The 16,699-nt window shown below is 37.8% G+C and overlaps 1 protein-coding gene across 5 annotated transcripts in view; it reads right to left on the reverse strand.

The window, feature by feature from the left end:
• Nucleotides 1-16,699, reverse strand: part of adamts17 (ADAM metallopeptidase with thrombospondin type 1 motif, 17) — a 151,894-nt gene that overhangs the window by 25,448 nt on the left and 109,747 nt on the right. For all 5 annotated transcript variants that reach the window (XM_053512463.1, XM_053512464.1, XM_053512461.1 and 2 more), the window contains 3 exons: nucleotides 15,651-15,731; nucleotides 9,233-9,390; nucleotides 5,412-5,571 (listed from right to left, as the gene is read on the reverse strand). In XM_053512463.1, the coding sequence (XP_053368438.1) occupies nucleotides 5,412-5,571; nucleotides 9,233-9,390; nucleotides 15,651-15,731 (399 nt within the window). The remainder of the gene's footprint in view (nucleotides 1-5,411; nucleotides 5,572-9,232; nucleotides 9,391-15,650; nucleotides 15,732-16,699) is intronic.

Below are 16,699 nucleotides of genomic sequence, written 5' to 3' on the forward strand. Positions count from 1 at the left end.
AATAGACTGGCAGCCAAAACAAGGGGAAAAGAAAGGGAGGAGTTTTAAATAAAATACAAATTAAATTTAAGGAGGCAGGAAAGAAAAAGCAGAAAGTGTTAAAAGAATTCAAGGAAAAACAGGGAGGGAGAGAGGTATAAAATAAAGAAGTAAGGGTTACATATCATTAAAATGAAATTCAAGGAAATATGGATGGCAGGAAGCAAGTGTGAAATTAATTTATAATTGTATGCAAATGTATATACAGGAAGTACCCAGTGGGCATTATAGGCAAAACATTTTTCCAGACATCTTGAGACAACTAGATTTCACCGGGAAACAACAATGTATATACACTACTCACAATAAGTTAGGGATATTGTTATTTACATGAATGCTTTTTCTTTTTTCTCTGAATTTGAATGAAATAAGTAAATGTCCCCCTTAATATTACTAATAATGTATGAGAAGAAACGCCATTTTTTTAAATTAGTTTAATATTTATTACCCCAAAAATTTAGACAATAGCAGGGATAGCCCCAAATTGACAATGTCAGTAGTGGGTGTTTCCACCATTTGCCGCAATGACAGCTTGACAGCGACGTCTCATGCTCCTCACTAGACTTATGATGTTGTTCTTAGACAATGTGTTCCACTCTTTCGCAAGTGCTACACGCAGTTCTGCCAGGTCACGTGGTAGTGGGGTACGATCATCCAGTGTCTGCTTCAACTGGTCCCAGACGTGCTCTATGGGGTTCAGGTCCGGGGACATTGATGGCCATATCTTATGAGGCACTCCAACTTTCTGAAGTCGAGCTGTGACAATTATGCCACGATGTGGTGAGCATTATCATCAATGAACAGAAAGTTGGGGGTGTGTTGGCGGAATTAGGGGATGATAATGGGTTCTATGATGTCCATGGGGACCAAGTTGACCTCAGCGAATCGCTCACCTCGCCTTCTCCAGCAACACAGGATGGTAGAGCACTGCGAACAGGATGACCAATAGACCACTGCTGCATTGTCCAGGTCAAATGGTCTTGTGTCCACTGCAAATGTTCATGGTGGTGTCTTGGTGTCAGTGTAGTCACCTGCAACAGTCTTCTGGTATTCAAGCCAAAGCTGTGAAGTCCATTGCGAATGGTTTGTCTGGAAACCCTAGTACCCCTCGCATCTCGTAAACGGGCCTGCAGCTGCGATGCAGTTGCATAACGATGTCTGAGTGCATTGGTCCTTAGGTACTGGTCATCGTTGCGGTCTGTCACTCATGGGGCTCCATTCCTGGGTCTGTCATGAACTCTAGTAGTATTTCTTTGTATTGATGCTAGTCTGCTGATTACACTTCGAGACACAACAAGTTCGCAAGAAACATCTAACTGCCTGCCACCGACCTGAAGGCGCGCCATTGCCAGGTGGGTCTGCTTGTCCGTTAAGTGACATTGTGTGTTCATGGCTGTTTGAATGATGAACTTGGAATGACTTACTGAGAATACCAGCTTTTTATACCCACCGAATGTTAAAATTGATGCCACATTGAAAAAGGTTGTCTTTTTGTATTGGCCCCAATATAAGGCACACCTGTACACAATGAGACCATTACATGGAAAACATAAAATTAGGTGTGTCTATCAACCCAATACAGTTGCCTCCCTATTCCGAAAATGTCTGAAGTGAAACTAACACCGTATGTATGACATCCACTAAGTCTCTCACAATATCCCTAACTTATTGTGAGTAGTGTGTGTGTGTGTGTGTGTGTGTGTGTGTGTATATATATATATATATATATATATATATATATATATATATATATATATATATATATATATATATATATATGAATTTATCATTATGTAAAATAATATAACAATTTATACAACACTTAGTTTTAACCAAGTAATCTGATTGGACGGAAAACATTCCCTGGTCGTGATAAACTGTTAAGGTATTTTAATTAACAGAAATTACATTAACGGTTTGTCAAAAGCATGGGTGAAAATAGGTTTTTATGGTACGAGTACTGCCTGCTAAAACCCACATTCAAAACCGATCACGTTTGTCACTTTGTCTATTTAATAATTGCTTCTAAGCCAACTAGCTTTTAAAACATGGCTGATTCCATCATCGCTCTTCAACCCCTGATCAAGGGCCCTACTTTTTTTTTGTGGGACAAGGGATTGTATACCCTAGGGCACTATGTAAGCTTTCCATTTAACACTATTTAAGCCTGGAACCCACAAGTTACCGGAGCTGATATTATAAAGTAGTATATATAAAGAGAAACGTTTGAGATTTACAGGATGGTCCACCGCCTCTGTGTTTTATTCTCCCCACCTTTTGTACATAGTACAGGCATGGAAAACTACTTTCACCCCTGTCACTAACTCTCGGTCGCTAACCCTTTACGGAAGGACACATGTAGGTGGAGCAAAATAACTGGTTAAACAAAGAAAACAATATGTTGATATATATATATATATATATATATATATATATATATATATATATATAAATATATAATTATTATTATATATATTTTTTTTGTTGAACTGTTATTAAAAGCAATATTAACCCGCACCTGCGTTCTTACTACTGCATCACAGCCATGCTGATACCCAGCACATCACTCCCTCTTCTATGATATTGATTAAATGTTTTATTGGGCAAATGCAGCAAGACCATTCTGGTCAGTTGAAGCTCACTACATATAAACTCTCCTGCGCTGTGTGTGTTACCCTGGCGGCTTTTTCGACACGACTTGCATGATGCATGATCAGAGCGTGTGACACAGGTTAAATTGCTTTCAGTTCCATTTTCCTTCACAAAGCTACTAATCGAATCTCATACACTCTTACACATTTGTTCCTTCCAGTGGTTCAATAACAATCGCTAAACGAGCTGTGCTATTGCAAACGGCCTAAATCGTTTACGGATGAGGAATTTCTTCTGGTGTTGTTTCACAGCTCAGAGACTCTAATCTGGATCTCCTCACTTTGTTAAAGATGACAGCTTTCCCAACATTCAATACTGTATGAGAAAAATTTGTGCCAAAATTATGCATGCATTTAATCATGTTTAAAAATGTAGAGGAATTTTAAAATAATATCTAGAGTTCCTCAAGGAACTGGACATTTTAGACCTCATTTGTCTAAAACTGTCAGGTCAAAGACTTCTGTTCGGTTCCAAGGGAAACCTTATCTGCTTTTTCCACTGACTGGGGTTAGTCCTATAAAATTGTGGCACATGGAAGAGTGACATGTCTTTTTAGAAAGACTGTCAACCACATTCTGCTGCACCTCTGTATAAGAAACCTTTTGCTATTTTTGGTTACAAGCAGATTGGAAGCAGGTAACAAGCGAAAAAACAAACAATTTGGTATGTTTATGGTAATAATGGAAAACTAATAATAAAAATTAGACAGTGCCCAGTGAGAATTCTCTTCTCTTCTTGATTCTTGCGATTGCATTAAAAAATAATTCCTGATACCAGACTTTAATAGATTCCTGGGTCATAAGTTGAGGGTCATAGGCTCTAAGAATTGAAAAAGTGTCAAATACACAAAATTATATATTATTTACTAAAATAAATATCCCTATGCATCCCTGTGCATCCTCTGCATGCACTGGGAAAAATAATTTAAAAACATATTACTGTACATAGTGACATTTATGGGACAGCATGTTTAGATACAGGCAAATCAATTAAATATCAACATTTCAGACCTAATAACCTAAAATAATGCTTATAAAACATATTGTAGCACGATCATTAGAAATGTTCTTGATTTCGATTGGCTCACGTCTCTGCAAAGTTTTCATATTAAGAACCTCTCATCCCTCCCCACAGGGAGAGCTTGGGCAATTAAGACCACCGGCTGCGAGAGGTTACAGCATCTCCGGATGATAGGGCGTGCGCTTTACCACTGCGCCAATCGAGAACAATGGCTTACAAAAAAATTTAACATTAACAGGCGCGATATATACTGTATATAATTTATATATAAAAGAAATTTGAAGAGTAAACTCTAAGAAATATATAACCAGGCGCAGTGCATAACTATGCCAGTCTGTAATTTATCAAGCAAGAAAGAAAGAAAAACTTTTATTTACACAGCAAGGAAGGAATTGCAGGCTGCAAGCCATAATATTCAAATCAAAAGTGGAAAGAACAAAGTAAGATAAGGCACAAACATGGCAACAGTCACATTTTTGGTAGATGGGGCGGAAAGTAGTCGTCTAGCTAAATACCAACTAAACAACAAAAAATTTGCTGTGTTTAAATCAGTCACTTATAAGAAAACAAAAATACAGTATACAATGCCTCGAACCTCCTCCTTTGTCCTTTGCCATAAATAATGTACGGTTTTACACATCTATAAGAGAAAAGGTGGAGACTTTGTGCTGCTTTACATAAGCATGTGTGTTCACAAGTACAGCAAATCTGCCCTGGCAAATTAGAATAGAGGCTAAAAACTAAAAACAAAAGACTTTTGTTATCAGATCGTGATTAGACAAGGGTTCTCAGACTTTTTTACAGAGTAATCCCATATTATGAGCCCACAATTCTTGCTTTCCATAAATAAATGGTAACCTTTCAAACCCTTTATGTTCAAAACAAAACACTAAAAAAAAAAACAAGTATGCACTGCAAAAGAGAGCTACTGGCAATCCAGCTAACTTTCTTACACTTTGCTCCAGCTGCAGCATATGTTTTAGCCATGGACCATTGATTCCTTGTTAATGGCTTTGTTCATGGCTCCTTTTCCTTATAGTGGCCCATGCAAACAACTTTGTTTGAGTTGATTGCTCTGGCAACTAAACGACACCACTCATTTATCAAAGCATGCATATGACAATTTTATGTTTTATTCTGTGCATAATTCCGTGAACTAGAAAATTTATCACACATGCAGATGTTTATTATGCCTCAATGGACATTCATAAATCCATTATAAATTTCTCTTTTCAGACCCGACCACACGCATTTACATGAAGAAATACTCCCAAATCGCGATATGGACTAGACAACTTTCCTTTGAAAGGGTGATTTTATGACTAAGTGAGTGTAATCTATTGCTCCAATTACATTTGGAAAACCTGCAAATACATGAAAATGGATTTTTATCGTTGCTTTAGGAAATTTATTTTTGCCACAATTGTATATATAATGCATTATGTTACACATTTGTATATGTAATGCATTAGCGTTATGGTTTTCATACTTGTCATAGATGTGCTGGATGCATGGATGTGGATTTTTTTGGCTAAAAATCGTAGATTAGATAGAATTTGCATGTGCATGGGAATTCTACTGTTTCTACTGTATTTTGTTTGCATCTCTAAAAGTGATTCCCATTCTCTACCAATAGAAAACTAAATGCAATTTATACAATGTAATTTTAGATATGTTTTGATTTGTCTATTATCTTGTACCTCCTCCGCAGTGCACACTGCAGTTTTCCCATCCGCTGTGAGTCCACAGATACAGGTGCTCAGGTTCTCTGGGTGTCTCTGTGGTGCTCTCCTGAGACTGGTTCAAAGACACTGTGTATTCATAGTGGATTCCGTATGTCTGATCGTGGAACATAAGAACCTAGGATACGGATGAAAGGTGGGAGAATATGGAAATAAAATGAATGCAAAAAGAAATCCATTCAGCATGGAGGATAAGATAAACTAAAAACTGTGGATTACATAAGAGCCAAACATTGTTCTATCATTGTGTTCACCTTCAGGCCAACATGTTAGTAGTAAAAGGTCTGTGGTTACACACATGATAGGCAAGTGCTAAAATTGTGTGCAATGATGGACAGGACTGTTTTAAAGACATCAAACATTAAAATACATAATAAAGCCTTGTTGCATATAGGGGAACATCTTCAATTGTTCACCATGTGTGTTTAGCTATTATTACTTATAGATTTGCTTGTGATAAAAGGAAGTTAGTATAGTAGCTATTCTGGCAAAGAAGACTTTGCTTTAGAAGGACATACTGTATCCAAACATTACTGCGAGCTAGTGAATGTAAAAAGAGTATAGATTGTAAACGAGTAAAGGATGGCCTCAGTGCCGTAGACAGAGAAAGTGTGCCCCCAACTCTTTCATTAAAATGCTCACAGCAGTTTCAATTTGTGACAACTTAGCAGCCTAGTCACACACCCAGGTGGAGCAGTCTTCTTGGAATTACATACCCAATCGTTTTATCCCACTCAGTAAGGCACCCACTGAGAAGTCTTGTAAAACCACTCCGGTTATAAGAGTCTCAATTAATCTTACTGACTTTTCTCAAAATCTAATGATCTGTAACATTCTCATTTTTAAATACTACTAGAAGCAACTGAGCAGCTTTAAAAAACTCTTCATGTAGGTAAATCTTTAAAATGAGAACTTACCAAAGTCCTAATTAAAAATCTGACATTCACCTTATTTGATGTCGAGACATAGACAACATTAACACTCCCACATCTGTAGCTTTACATATCATCGACCACAATATTCAAGATTAGACAAAAAGATTATTGTGAAAGGAACAACACTTTTTGGGTTATTTGCCTGACTGAAATCAGCTTGCAAATATTTATGTATCCTTACAAAATAATATTCAATAAGACTCTATGTTCCATAAGGTCCACTGTTTTTCTTTCCTTATACTGTATGTACAGTATGTATGTGTAGATACAGTATACCTCAACCTTAAAACTGTTTGTTAACATGGTATTAGCTTCCACTGCCATTCTGATAATCCATAGCTGTGTATTTTGGTCCCCTAGCTGATGACTAAAGACCTACCTCCTAATTAAGTACTTGTAAAGATCAATAACACACTGTATGAATCTTGCCCCACTGTGCCTGGGCAATCATTTGGTCTATTATGATCCACCATGCCCGCTTTAAACTAAATAGGGCATGGAGATTATTATTTTCTGTACTGAAACCTACAGCCGTGATCTGGGGACAGAACATTTTCCTAAATTTGAATTTACCTTCGTACTAGTTTTCTAGTTTTAGACCCAGAATTAATCTTTAAATCATAGTTGAAAACCTATTAGTTTATTTTGGCATCCTTCACATTTCTACAACTATGATAATTTAGAATCCCATTATTTAGTATTTATATCCCCAAAAGAGGACGAGGTCCATTTTAAGTTTGGCTTTTCCCCAAGATTTCTTCCTCATGTCATCTCAGGTATTTGTTTCATAGCACACTCGCCTCTGGTTTGCTCATTATGTAATAGCCAGATCTCCATCATAATTTCTGTACGACTGCTTTGTGGTGGTTTCTACTGTCTGTTCAAAGTTAAAATTTAAGCTGATCAGGAATGATTTCGTCAGAAATGATTTCGTCTTATTCTGGCAGCCCTGGGATTTGAACTCACAACCTACTTCCTTTTAGTACTGAATCTCAGTCTTAGCTAAATGTCCAACTTCCCTGTAGTTTCTGAGAGAAAAGGGACAATATTTCCTACTTAATCACTCAAGAGCTAAGAGCACAAACCCATCACAGCATCTTCCCCTTAAACAGTTTCTATTTCAATTAAATCAAATTTAAAAAGACACTGTTTCATCAAGGGACAGAGTTAGAGGAGTAAACAGACTCCAATAGCTTGTGACTGAACAGCTCGACATGGACTGATGAAGTCATTGCCAAGAGGAAGAGAAGAAGTGCACTCATCCATTCTCTGTAATCATGTCCAAGTAATGGCACTAGACTCTGGCTGGAGGCAAACAACACAAGCAAGTGCGATAATCTCCTCTTCAATCTGTTTTCAACGCCAACAGTCTGCACTGAGGAAGCTAATGGCTTGTGAACTTTGAGGGCAGGTTTGTGATCTTTGAGCACGCCTCTGCTAAGTCCCCTAAACAAAGATCATTAATTTTTTTATTTTTTTATTTTGACAATTTATACATTAATAGGCAATTCTTGGAACTAACTTGCTATCATTAGAAACGGTTTTCATATGCAACATTTTTCAAAAATGTTTTTTGTAGAATATTATTAGACTAATATAATGTTAAGTAGAACTTACTCATTTATTTACTTTTATAAATTTTTGACAACATAGTAAAAGTGAGGGTGGCACGGCGGCTGCGGTGATTATCACTGTCGCCTTGCACCTTCAGGTTTCGGGTTCGATTCCAGCCTCGGGTCTATGTGCGTGACGTTTGCATGTTCTCCCTGTGCTTGCTGGGTCTCCTCTGCGAACTTGGTTGTAGAGTGTAAAGGAGCTTGTAAGGGTGTGCTGCGATGGATTGGTACACTGTCCAGGGTCTACCCTGCCTCATGACTAATTCACACACTACAGGAAATTTGGGACAAGACAACGTTGCTAACCACTCATCCTCCAGGCCGCTTGTCTGAGTAGATGTTAAAATACAATTTTACAATGAAATTAAATGAAAACTTTGCTGTGTAAGTACATGACGTCTCTATTTAAACGGCAACAACCTACTGCTCAGAAGTGGATTAGATCACTTCACTTGTTTTAGGTCGGAGCTACCTGCACCAGAGCCCCCCTGAGAGTCACTTAATCTCATCTGCTATTAAGCTAAAATATTCCAAAGAAGGTCGAACACACTTGAACCATTTGAAGTTAAGAATAACCTGAGGGAGCTGTGTGGAATCTGACATCCACTAAAGCCTGCATGATTTCTTTATTATGCTAAATACAGCACTTCATGAAGTTCCTTCGGGCTTTTCTGGCTCTCTTGACTGCGGGGTGCTCTGTAGATTGTATCTTGACTGTTCCTAATGAGCTTTAAGGCAAAACAGAACTAAATCCAGGTGTAAAGTTGGTGATTTTTCATCCAATGTCTCACGAAAAAATGTAAAGGGAGCAGTAACTTGTATAATATCACAATAATGTAATCTTGGTATGTGACACTGAAAAAAAGCTGATCCAGAAGATCTGCATCAAGCATTACTTGTTTATAATGTGCTGTTTGTCTATAAATCAGTATGTTTATTCTGGATCAAGTGGCATTTCTAAATACAAAGTTGTACTTTTTTTTTCTCATGAACGCAACCACAAGCCTCTTGATTTGTGCCTCTTGACTTTCATGCTTGATACAAAAAAAAGCTTTTAGAAAAACAAGCAACTGAAGCAAGCACCGTTTTATAAAAGCTTGAAACCCTGGTACAATCATAAATAAACTGAACTTGACATTAAAAGCAGCTTCCATACATTAACTGGGTAAACAAATGCATTAAAGAAGGTTGTTCCCCAGGGCTGTAGAGTAAGGTTTAATTTATTTACCATGAGGTGGAGAGGAGTCTTAGTGGGCCCCTTGGCAGACATCTTTTCCCATAATCCTCTGCGAACATAGCGAACAGTGGTGCCGGCGAGCTCGAACTCCCCCGGCAACTCGATTTTCCAGTCGCTGTTTATGGATCTCTTGCTCGAGTCTTTCAACGCTGAAAGGGTCAACAGGGAATAAGGGTTAATTGCTTGCACTCATGTGGCTCATATAAAACCTTACAGCTGCAATATTCGAAAGCCGATGCTCACTTACAGGCCTTCATTATGCTCGGTATTGAATTCACAGATATGTTTAAACCTTTACAATACTGTTGACTGTTAAGGCTGAAATAAAGTTCTTGATCTAGTCCAAAAACAAAGTTTTTAAATAATAGTATTGTCTCTTAAAACCATATGTAATAAATTACGGACACCCCCTAAAGAATTTCTATAAAAGACAGAAAAAACGCATGTGAAAATGTTCTCAGTCTCTAGGAACTTTAATTATCTAATTTTTTTCTAGTGTAAAAGCTTGTTATCATCCGTTGCCACATGCGAAACAGAAGATATTAAAATATAATTAAGCATTACTATCCCCTTAGTAAACATTTTTGGAGCAGTTACAATTTCCCAAGACCCAGATCCTAAATATCATCAAGCATAATTAATTACATGTGTTTTCGTCACATGAGACTAAAATGAAATCAGCATAAGCCATTACTGAAGACTGAATACAAAGATAAGCACCTGCCAGTCACTGAAATCGCCGATGCTTCATTGTATTTTTGCCACAAGACACCTTCTCATAGAGAACGATGGCGTTTTAGTAGTAAATTTGATTTCCTCTACCAGGAGGTTAAAGCTATGACACAGCTGATCCAGATGCAACCTAAACCCAGCTGAATGCTTGCTGTAATATACTCTTGAAGGCTTCATGATGACATCCACTGTCAGGGCACATGTCCAATCTCACATGTCTAATAACTATAGACGAGCACAGAGGAAATGGGGTGAAATGTCCAAATGGAAAAATGTGCCTTTATCATAGTACTTCATAGCCATGTCCCTTGCATGTTATCAATGCGTCTATCATGTTGTCACTTATTTTCTACAGTATCATGCACATGATCACAAGCTCACCAGAGCCAATGAAATTGACCCGAGTTATAAATATGTCCATCCAAATCGCATCATGCTCTTATCAAGCATTTACTGTGCTGAGGTGGAATAAATAATGAGACGCATGCAGTGCTTTTCATCATGAAATGATAGTGTGAGGAATTGGATCCAACAGCTAAATTCTCAAGATGTGACAAGAATCCAGTGATAATCTGCTGCATGTGAACCATAAACATGTTAAACACCTGAAAACTGTAATATGATCTAAATGTGGTCTTCTGCAATGTGGCATGGACATACTTTAGTCATACCACAAGCCTGAGGAGGTCGTTGTAAGAGCTCTATTGATGAAGCAACATCCCAGAGACACCTCAATGACAACTCATGTTTGTAGTACGTTAATTAACTGGTCAATGCCATCAATATTACACTATTATTAAGATCTTCCTGTGTCTTGTTTCGACCACATTCTCAGAAGACATGCCTAAAAAATGTCAGAGCTCTACGTCAAGGAAGAAAACACTACTGTACGTCCCTACTGACTTCTACTGCGTTCCTGCAGTTGCATAAATTCTTACGGCGTTCACCATATTTATTTGACGTAGTTGGAACCTGGCTGGGTGTGATGGGGTAAAATGACATTGAGATAACATTCAATGAACCAAAACACAAGGTGGCGAATAAAACCTCAAACAGCAAAATTGTAACCTTTATTTAAAGCATTTATGCCGATTAACATCCATTCACACAACTTTCCAATTTCAGTAAATTACTGTTGTTATTTTCTGTTGCATGTACGCACACTTGCAACATGTTCTCTGCTGTTTAAGGGGTCATTCATTTTTGCAACACTACTCTCTGTGTGAGGCATTTGTTCTATGTTATCCATCATTATGTATTCAAATCTAGTCCAATTTTGTTTCATCAAAGTAATTCAAACTTTCAAAAATGTCTAATATCAACGCTGTCCCAACGTCCACAAAATTGTCAAATTAACTTCAAAACTTTTTCCCAAATGTACATTCCTGCTGGGAGAGCTTTCATCAAAATAAAGACCCCAAATACATATCTAAATCAAAACTGACAGTTAAGGAAACAAATATTTTATGTTTTGCAGTCATCACCTCGCTCTCCAGATTGAATCTCTGTCGAAACCCTGTGATTGAAATTAAATTAGGCAGTCCACTTGAGCAAAACAAAAAATATAAAGAAGCTTAAAATACTGAGCATAAAGAATAGTCTAAGATTCATCTAGCTATGTCATCAACCTTGTTAGACATAACATGATGACACTTTTTGTTTTTAGGAGAGGGCTCAGAGTGGCTACCACCCTTTTTTATATAAAAGTAAACTTTTTATGCAGGAATGTGCAAAAGTTTGCGTTCCCTCTTTCAATTGTTTTTAATGTCTTTGTTTTTAATGTCTTTGCTTTTGATGTGTTTATGTTTTTAACATAAACACATCTGCTCATCGTGGATCTTAGTATTAAGCAAATACAACCTTAAGTGCACAACATATAACTTTTTCACTGTGCCAAAAAAAAAAAAAAAACATGCGAGCAATACTAAGTACCCCCTTACTGCTTCCAAAGGATTAGTAAGAGAGTAAGTTGCAGCCAGGTGCTGCTAATCACCAGCACATGATTAACTGATCATTAGTAGGTGTGCAGATCTCTCTAAAAAAACAGAAGTTTTAGCAGTTTTCTGGTCAGGAGCATTGTGCAAATTTGTGTTAACACCATGCCAAAAGGGAAAGACATAAGCAATGTTCTTAGAGAAGCAATTCTTGCTGCACATCAATCTGGAAAAAGTTTATAAAACTGTTTCCAAATAATTTGGAGTTCAACGTTCTACCCTGAGAAAGATTATTCACAACGGAAAAACATTCAAAACAGTTGGAGTGGAAGCCTAGCACATTAATTACAAGGTCAGACCATTCAATGCTCAGAGACTCACTGAACATGTTCAATGGTAAAGTCCATGACAGCACAATTAGAAGAAGACTGAACAAGTATGGTTTGTTTGGAAGGGTTGCCAGGGGCAACCTCTTCTGTCTAAAAAGAAGCACAAGTTTCACAAGACTACATGTGAACAAAGCACAAGGCTCTTGAAACAATGCCCTCTGAACAGTTGAGACCAAAGTAGAGTTGTTTGGCCTTGCCCAGCACCATGTTTGGTGAAAACCAAACAGCATTTCAGCAGAAATACCTCATACCCATTGTCAAGCACGGCAGTGGAGGAGTCCACAAGCCAGGAAGGCTTGTTTTTATATCCATATAGTCATTGAGTCGACAATAAACTTCTTTACCTATACAGTACCTCTGCATACCTAGAGGCAAATGTGAGTGATGCCCAAAAAATTCATTGAATTAAAGCAATGTTGTAAAAAAGTCTGCCAAAAACCCCAACAGCGCACCATGGATGACCTGCCTTCATGTTGAGGAACATTACCAGTAATGAAACTTGGGTTTAGTACTGTACTGTATATGGGTACAACCTTGAGACAAAGAAACAAAAAGAGAGTCTTCACAGGGGAAGAGCCCAACATCTCCACGACCAAAATATGTGAGGCAGGTCTGCAGCTCAACCAGTCTGTCAATATTGAATTCTACTGCCAGATTCTAAGGCATCTGAGGGAGGACGTCCGGTAAAAAAACAAAACAAACAAAAAAAAACATCGTATTTGCCTAAGAGCTCCAAACACTAAGACCTTACGGGTTGAGATGATTTTTATACACAAAAAACAACCTAACATAGAATTTAAAAAATTTACTTTTACACATAAATAGAGTTGTGCTGAAATAAAAACTTAAGCTCAAAATATGACTGACAGCATGAGTTATTTTATGTATTAACTTTTAATAAATATTATTAAGGCGGGAAAATAATTTTGGCCACAATAATAGCCAATGTTGTGGCTAAAGAATGCATCCTTGCATTTTATCACGGGGACCATGTGGTTAAAAGAGTTCTAAATCTTAATTTACCAGAATTCTAATTACAAAGGCTGTAAACTACCAGTTGAAAAATTAAACATATTGTAACTTTCATGGGCGGCCTAGTAGTACAGCACATAATGACTCTGTCTCACAGCTGCAATGTTCTCAGTTTAACCTCGAGTTCAAGAGTTCAGAGTTTTTCACATTCTCCATCTCCATGAGTTTTTCCCTCTGGGTTCTCTCAGTTTTTCTCACTTACTGTACAACAGCATGCATGTTGGTAAAGTGGCAATGCTAACTTCCAATTTGAGTGTAGTGCATAGTGTAGTGAAATAAACTGGCATCTCATCCAAAATGTATTCACTTCTCATGTCAGGCCATTGTTGAACTTGAAAATGCCTTGTAATTGACATCCTTCTTCGAAATTACTCATCAATACCTTTCTGCACAACTCTGTAGTCACTCCAGTACAACGTGGCACAGTATTCAAGCTATTTTAAAAAAAAGCTTTGTTTTTTTTCCTACAATTTATTTTTGCCCACACACTAAGTGTGTATGTGCGTGTTGTGCAGAACAGATGTTCTTCTCCACAAAGGGACATGGTGGCTTTCATGTTGCTTCTGGGGCTTTTTTTTTTTTTTTTTTCAAAAAAAGCAACTGAGTGTTCTGTTATTAAGGAAGTAAAGCAAAGTCATAACCACTTAAATTTGTCTTTAAACACTACAACTGAACTCACAAGAATGTTCATGGTGCTGATAAGTGACCAAACAATATCGGCTTTTTAGGCGTTTCCAGATGTAATACAATTCTCATTCTTATTACAACTTATTACAATTGTAAGAAAGTTGGCAAAGAAAATACAGAAATCCCATTGAGTTTTCATCAACTGAACCAGTGCAATAACATGACATCATCTAAAACGAACAAGCCAAAGTCATAGGGGAACAAACAGTCACTCAGTTATCATTTATTCCCCACCATCTGTTTCCACCACAGATTTATCAAACATTTTCTTTATCCACAGCATAAAAAAATTCGTATGTTAATTAGCACTGTCTTCTATGTATATCTCACTTCACATAGTAAGCCTCTACAAAAATGCACCTTTAAAAATATTTTGATTAAGGTTTGATTAAGACAATGAAGAAACTGATGCAGAACATCAGACTTCATTAGGTATGTGGTTAAAGTTGCAACCTGGGATTAAAGCAGCCGCCATTTCGCTTAAAATAAACAATCAAATGCTTATGTACCCTGATCTGCCATGACATCATAACACCTGCTTAATATTGAGCAGGTTCCCCCTTTTTGCCATTATAACAGTGATGCACTGTGTTGTCAGAACAAGCATTAACCTTTTGATCAAATACCTTTTGAACCAGTTTGATCGATACTAGCGCTCCTACTGGATCAGACTACACGGGCCAGCCAGCGCTTCCCATGTGCATAAGTACAGTAAGCCTTGGCCATCCATAACCCAGTTACTAGTTCACTAGTTTTTCTTCCTTGGATTACTTTCGTTTGGTCCTGACCACTGCAGACTAAAAATATCCCATAAGACCTACAGTTTGGGAGCTGCTCTGACACAGCTCTCTAGCCATCACAAGTTGGTCACTCAAACACTTATGCTTGCTGATTTTTCTGGAAATGTACTACTGTATTAGGATGGCCAAATAGTAGTAGCTAAATAAATGGGTCAGAGCACATCCCAAACTGCAGTTCTTGTGGTTTCCAGGCTGCAATGATCAGGACGTACAAAAAGCGATCCAAGAAAGGAAAGTCGGTGAACTGACACAGTGTCATGGGTGGCACATGGGATAGAAAGTTACTCACACAGGTCATAACTGTTTTGGTGGCAAATGGGGGGGGACCTACTTAATAATAGGCAGGTGGACATACTGTAATGTTATGGCTGATCAGTGTATGACGCAGTACAATGGTACAATAAAGGTAAAGTTTGAGGACTTGAAGGTGGCCACCTTCACTTTTTATGACAATTACAAAGGCTGTGCCTCTTTCATAAAGAGTTCACACTTAGTTTATTTTGTAGGTCAGATACTAAAGACATACTACCGTCATTTTGTGACAGACACAGAGGCCCACCTCCTTCACTTAGATAACAAAAAACACAGAGGTCACACCTCCTTTGCTTGGTATGACAGACACAGAGGACACACCTCTATTCCTGGGACTGACAGGAAGCTTGTCATTTCTGTGTGTGTCACAAAAATGATGGGCAGCAGATCAATGAATCCGTCTAGCTTAGAGAAACACTGAAATTCATGCCATCATCTCTTTTGACAGGGATCTCCCACTACTGTGAGCTTAAAGGGCAGGGTGGGTCTGTCTGGTCTTTACTACAGTAAGACAAGAACTTACCCAGGAAGCTGTGCGATGGCCGGTCTTCCACAACTTTAATTCGCCGCGCTCCTACAGGGATGACAGCCGCCTCGATATAACCTTCAGGGAAAAAAATAAAAGAGAAAGCAGGAGAGCAGACTTCAGAACATCATAAAACAGGGTCCAAAAGTCCACTACCAAAAATGGTAACATTATTTAAGATTAAAATAAACCTGAAGTTGTAAACATTTCAATGATAATGCACATCACAACAAAATATTACGTTACGATGTGTTAAGAAATGATGACAATCGACACTGTGTTAAAAAGCTAATGTGATGTCATTAAAAAAACAACAACATGCAAACAGTATATTATTCAAATAAATGTAAATGATTATTATTATATTAATCATAAGCTGGTAAAATGATCCACAGACATTAAATCTAAATTTTAAATATTGATAGTGGACTCAGAATTTTGGACCCTTCTAAAGGATTCAGGTAAAGTTAAGGTTATCACGTTTATACTGCACATGGACCAGCTATAACATTATGACCACCCGCCTAATATTGAGAAGGTACCCCCTTTTGCCACCAAAACTGCCATGCATTTAGTCTTTGACAACTTTCATGAACCAGAATGACCCTTTTCAACAATTTCTTCTGTTGGATTGGACTACATGGGCCAACCTTCGCTTCCACATGCATCAATAACCCTGGGCTGCCCATGACTCTGTAACCATTCACAGTCACAGTTACAATATCTTATTATAATTGCACCTGGAAGTGGGTGTGTTAATGGGGAATGAAGGATGCCCTGTGTAGTCCAAACCAATTGAAAACCTTCTGCAGCTCAAATAGTTGAAAAGGGCAATACTGGTTCCCATAGAAAGGTGTCAAAACACACTGCCCATCACCGTTTTAGTAGCAAAAGAGGGACCTACTCAATATTACTTGGGTGGTCATAGTGTTGTGGCTGATTGATGCACACATGTGCACAAATGTTAAGCGATAATGTCATGTTCATTTCCAGGCCAATCGGAGCCAACCATCTCTTAGAAACTGAATACTAACTAAACACAAGGT

Source organism: Clarias gariepinus, chromosome 15 (genome assembly GCF_024256425.1).
Source record: "Clarias gariepinus isolate MV-2021 ecotype Netherlands chromosome 15, CGAR_prim_01v2, whole genome shotgun sequence".
NCBI classification, from domain to species: Eukaryota; Metazoa; Chordata; class Actinopteri; order Siluriformes; family Clariidae; genus Clarias; species Clarias gariepinus.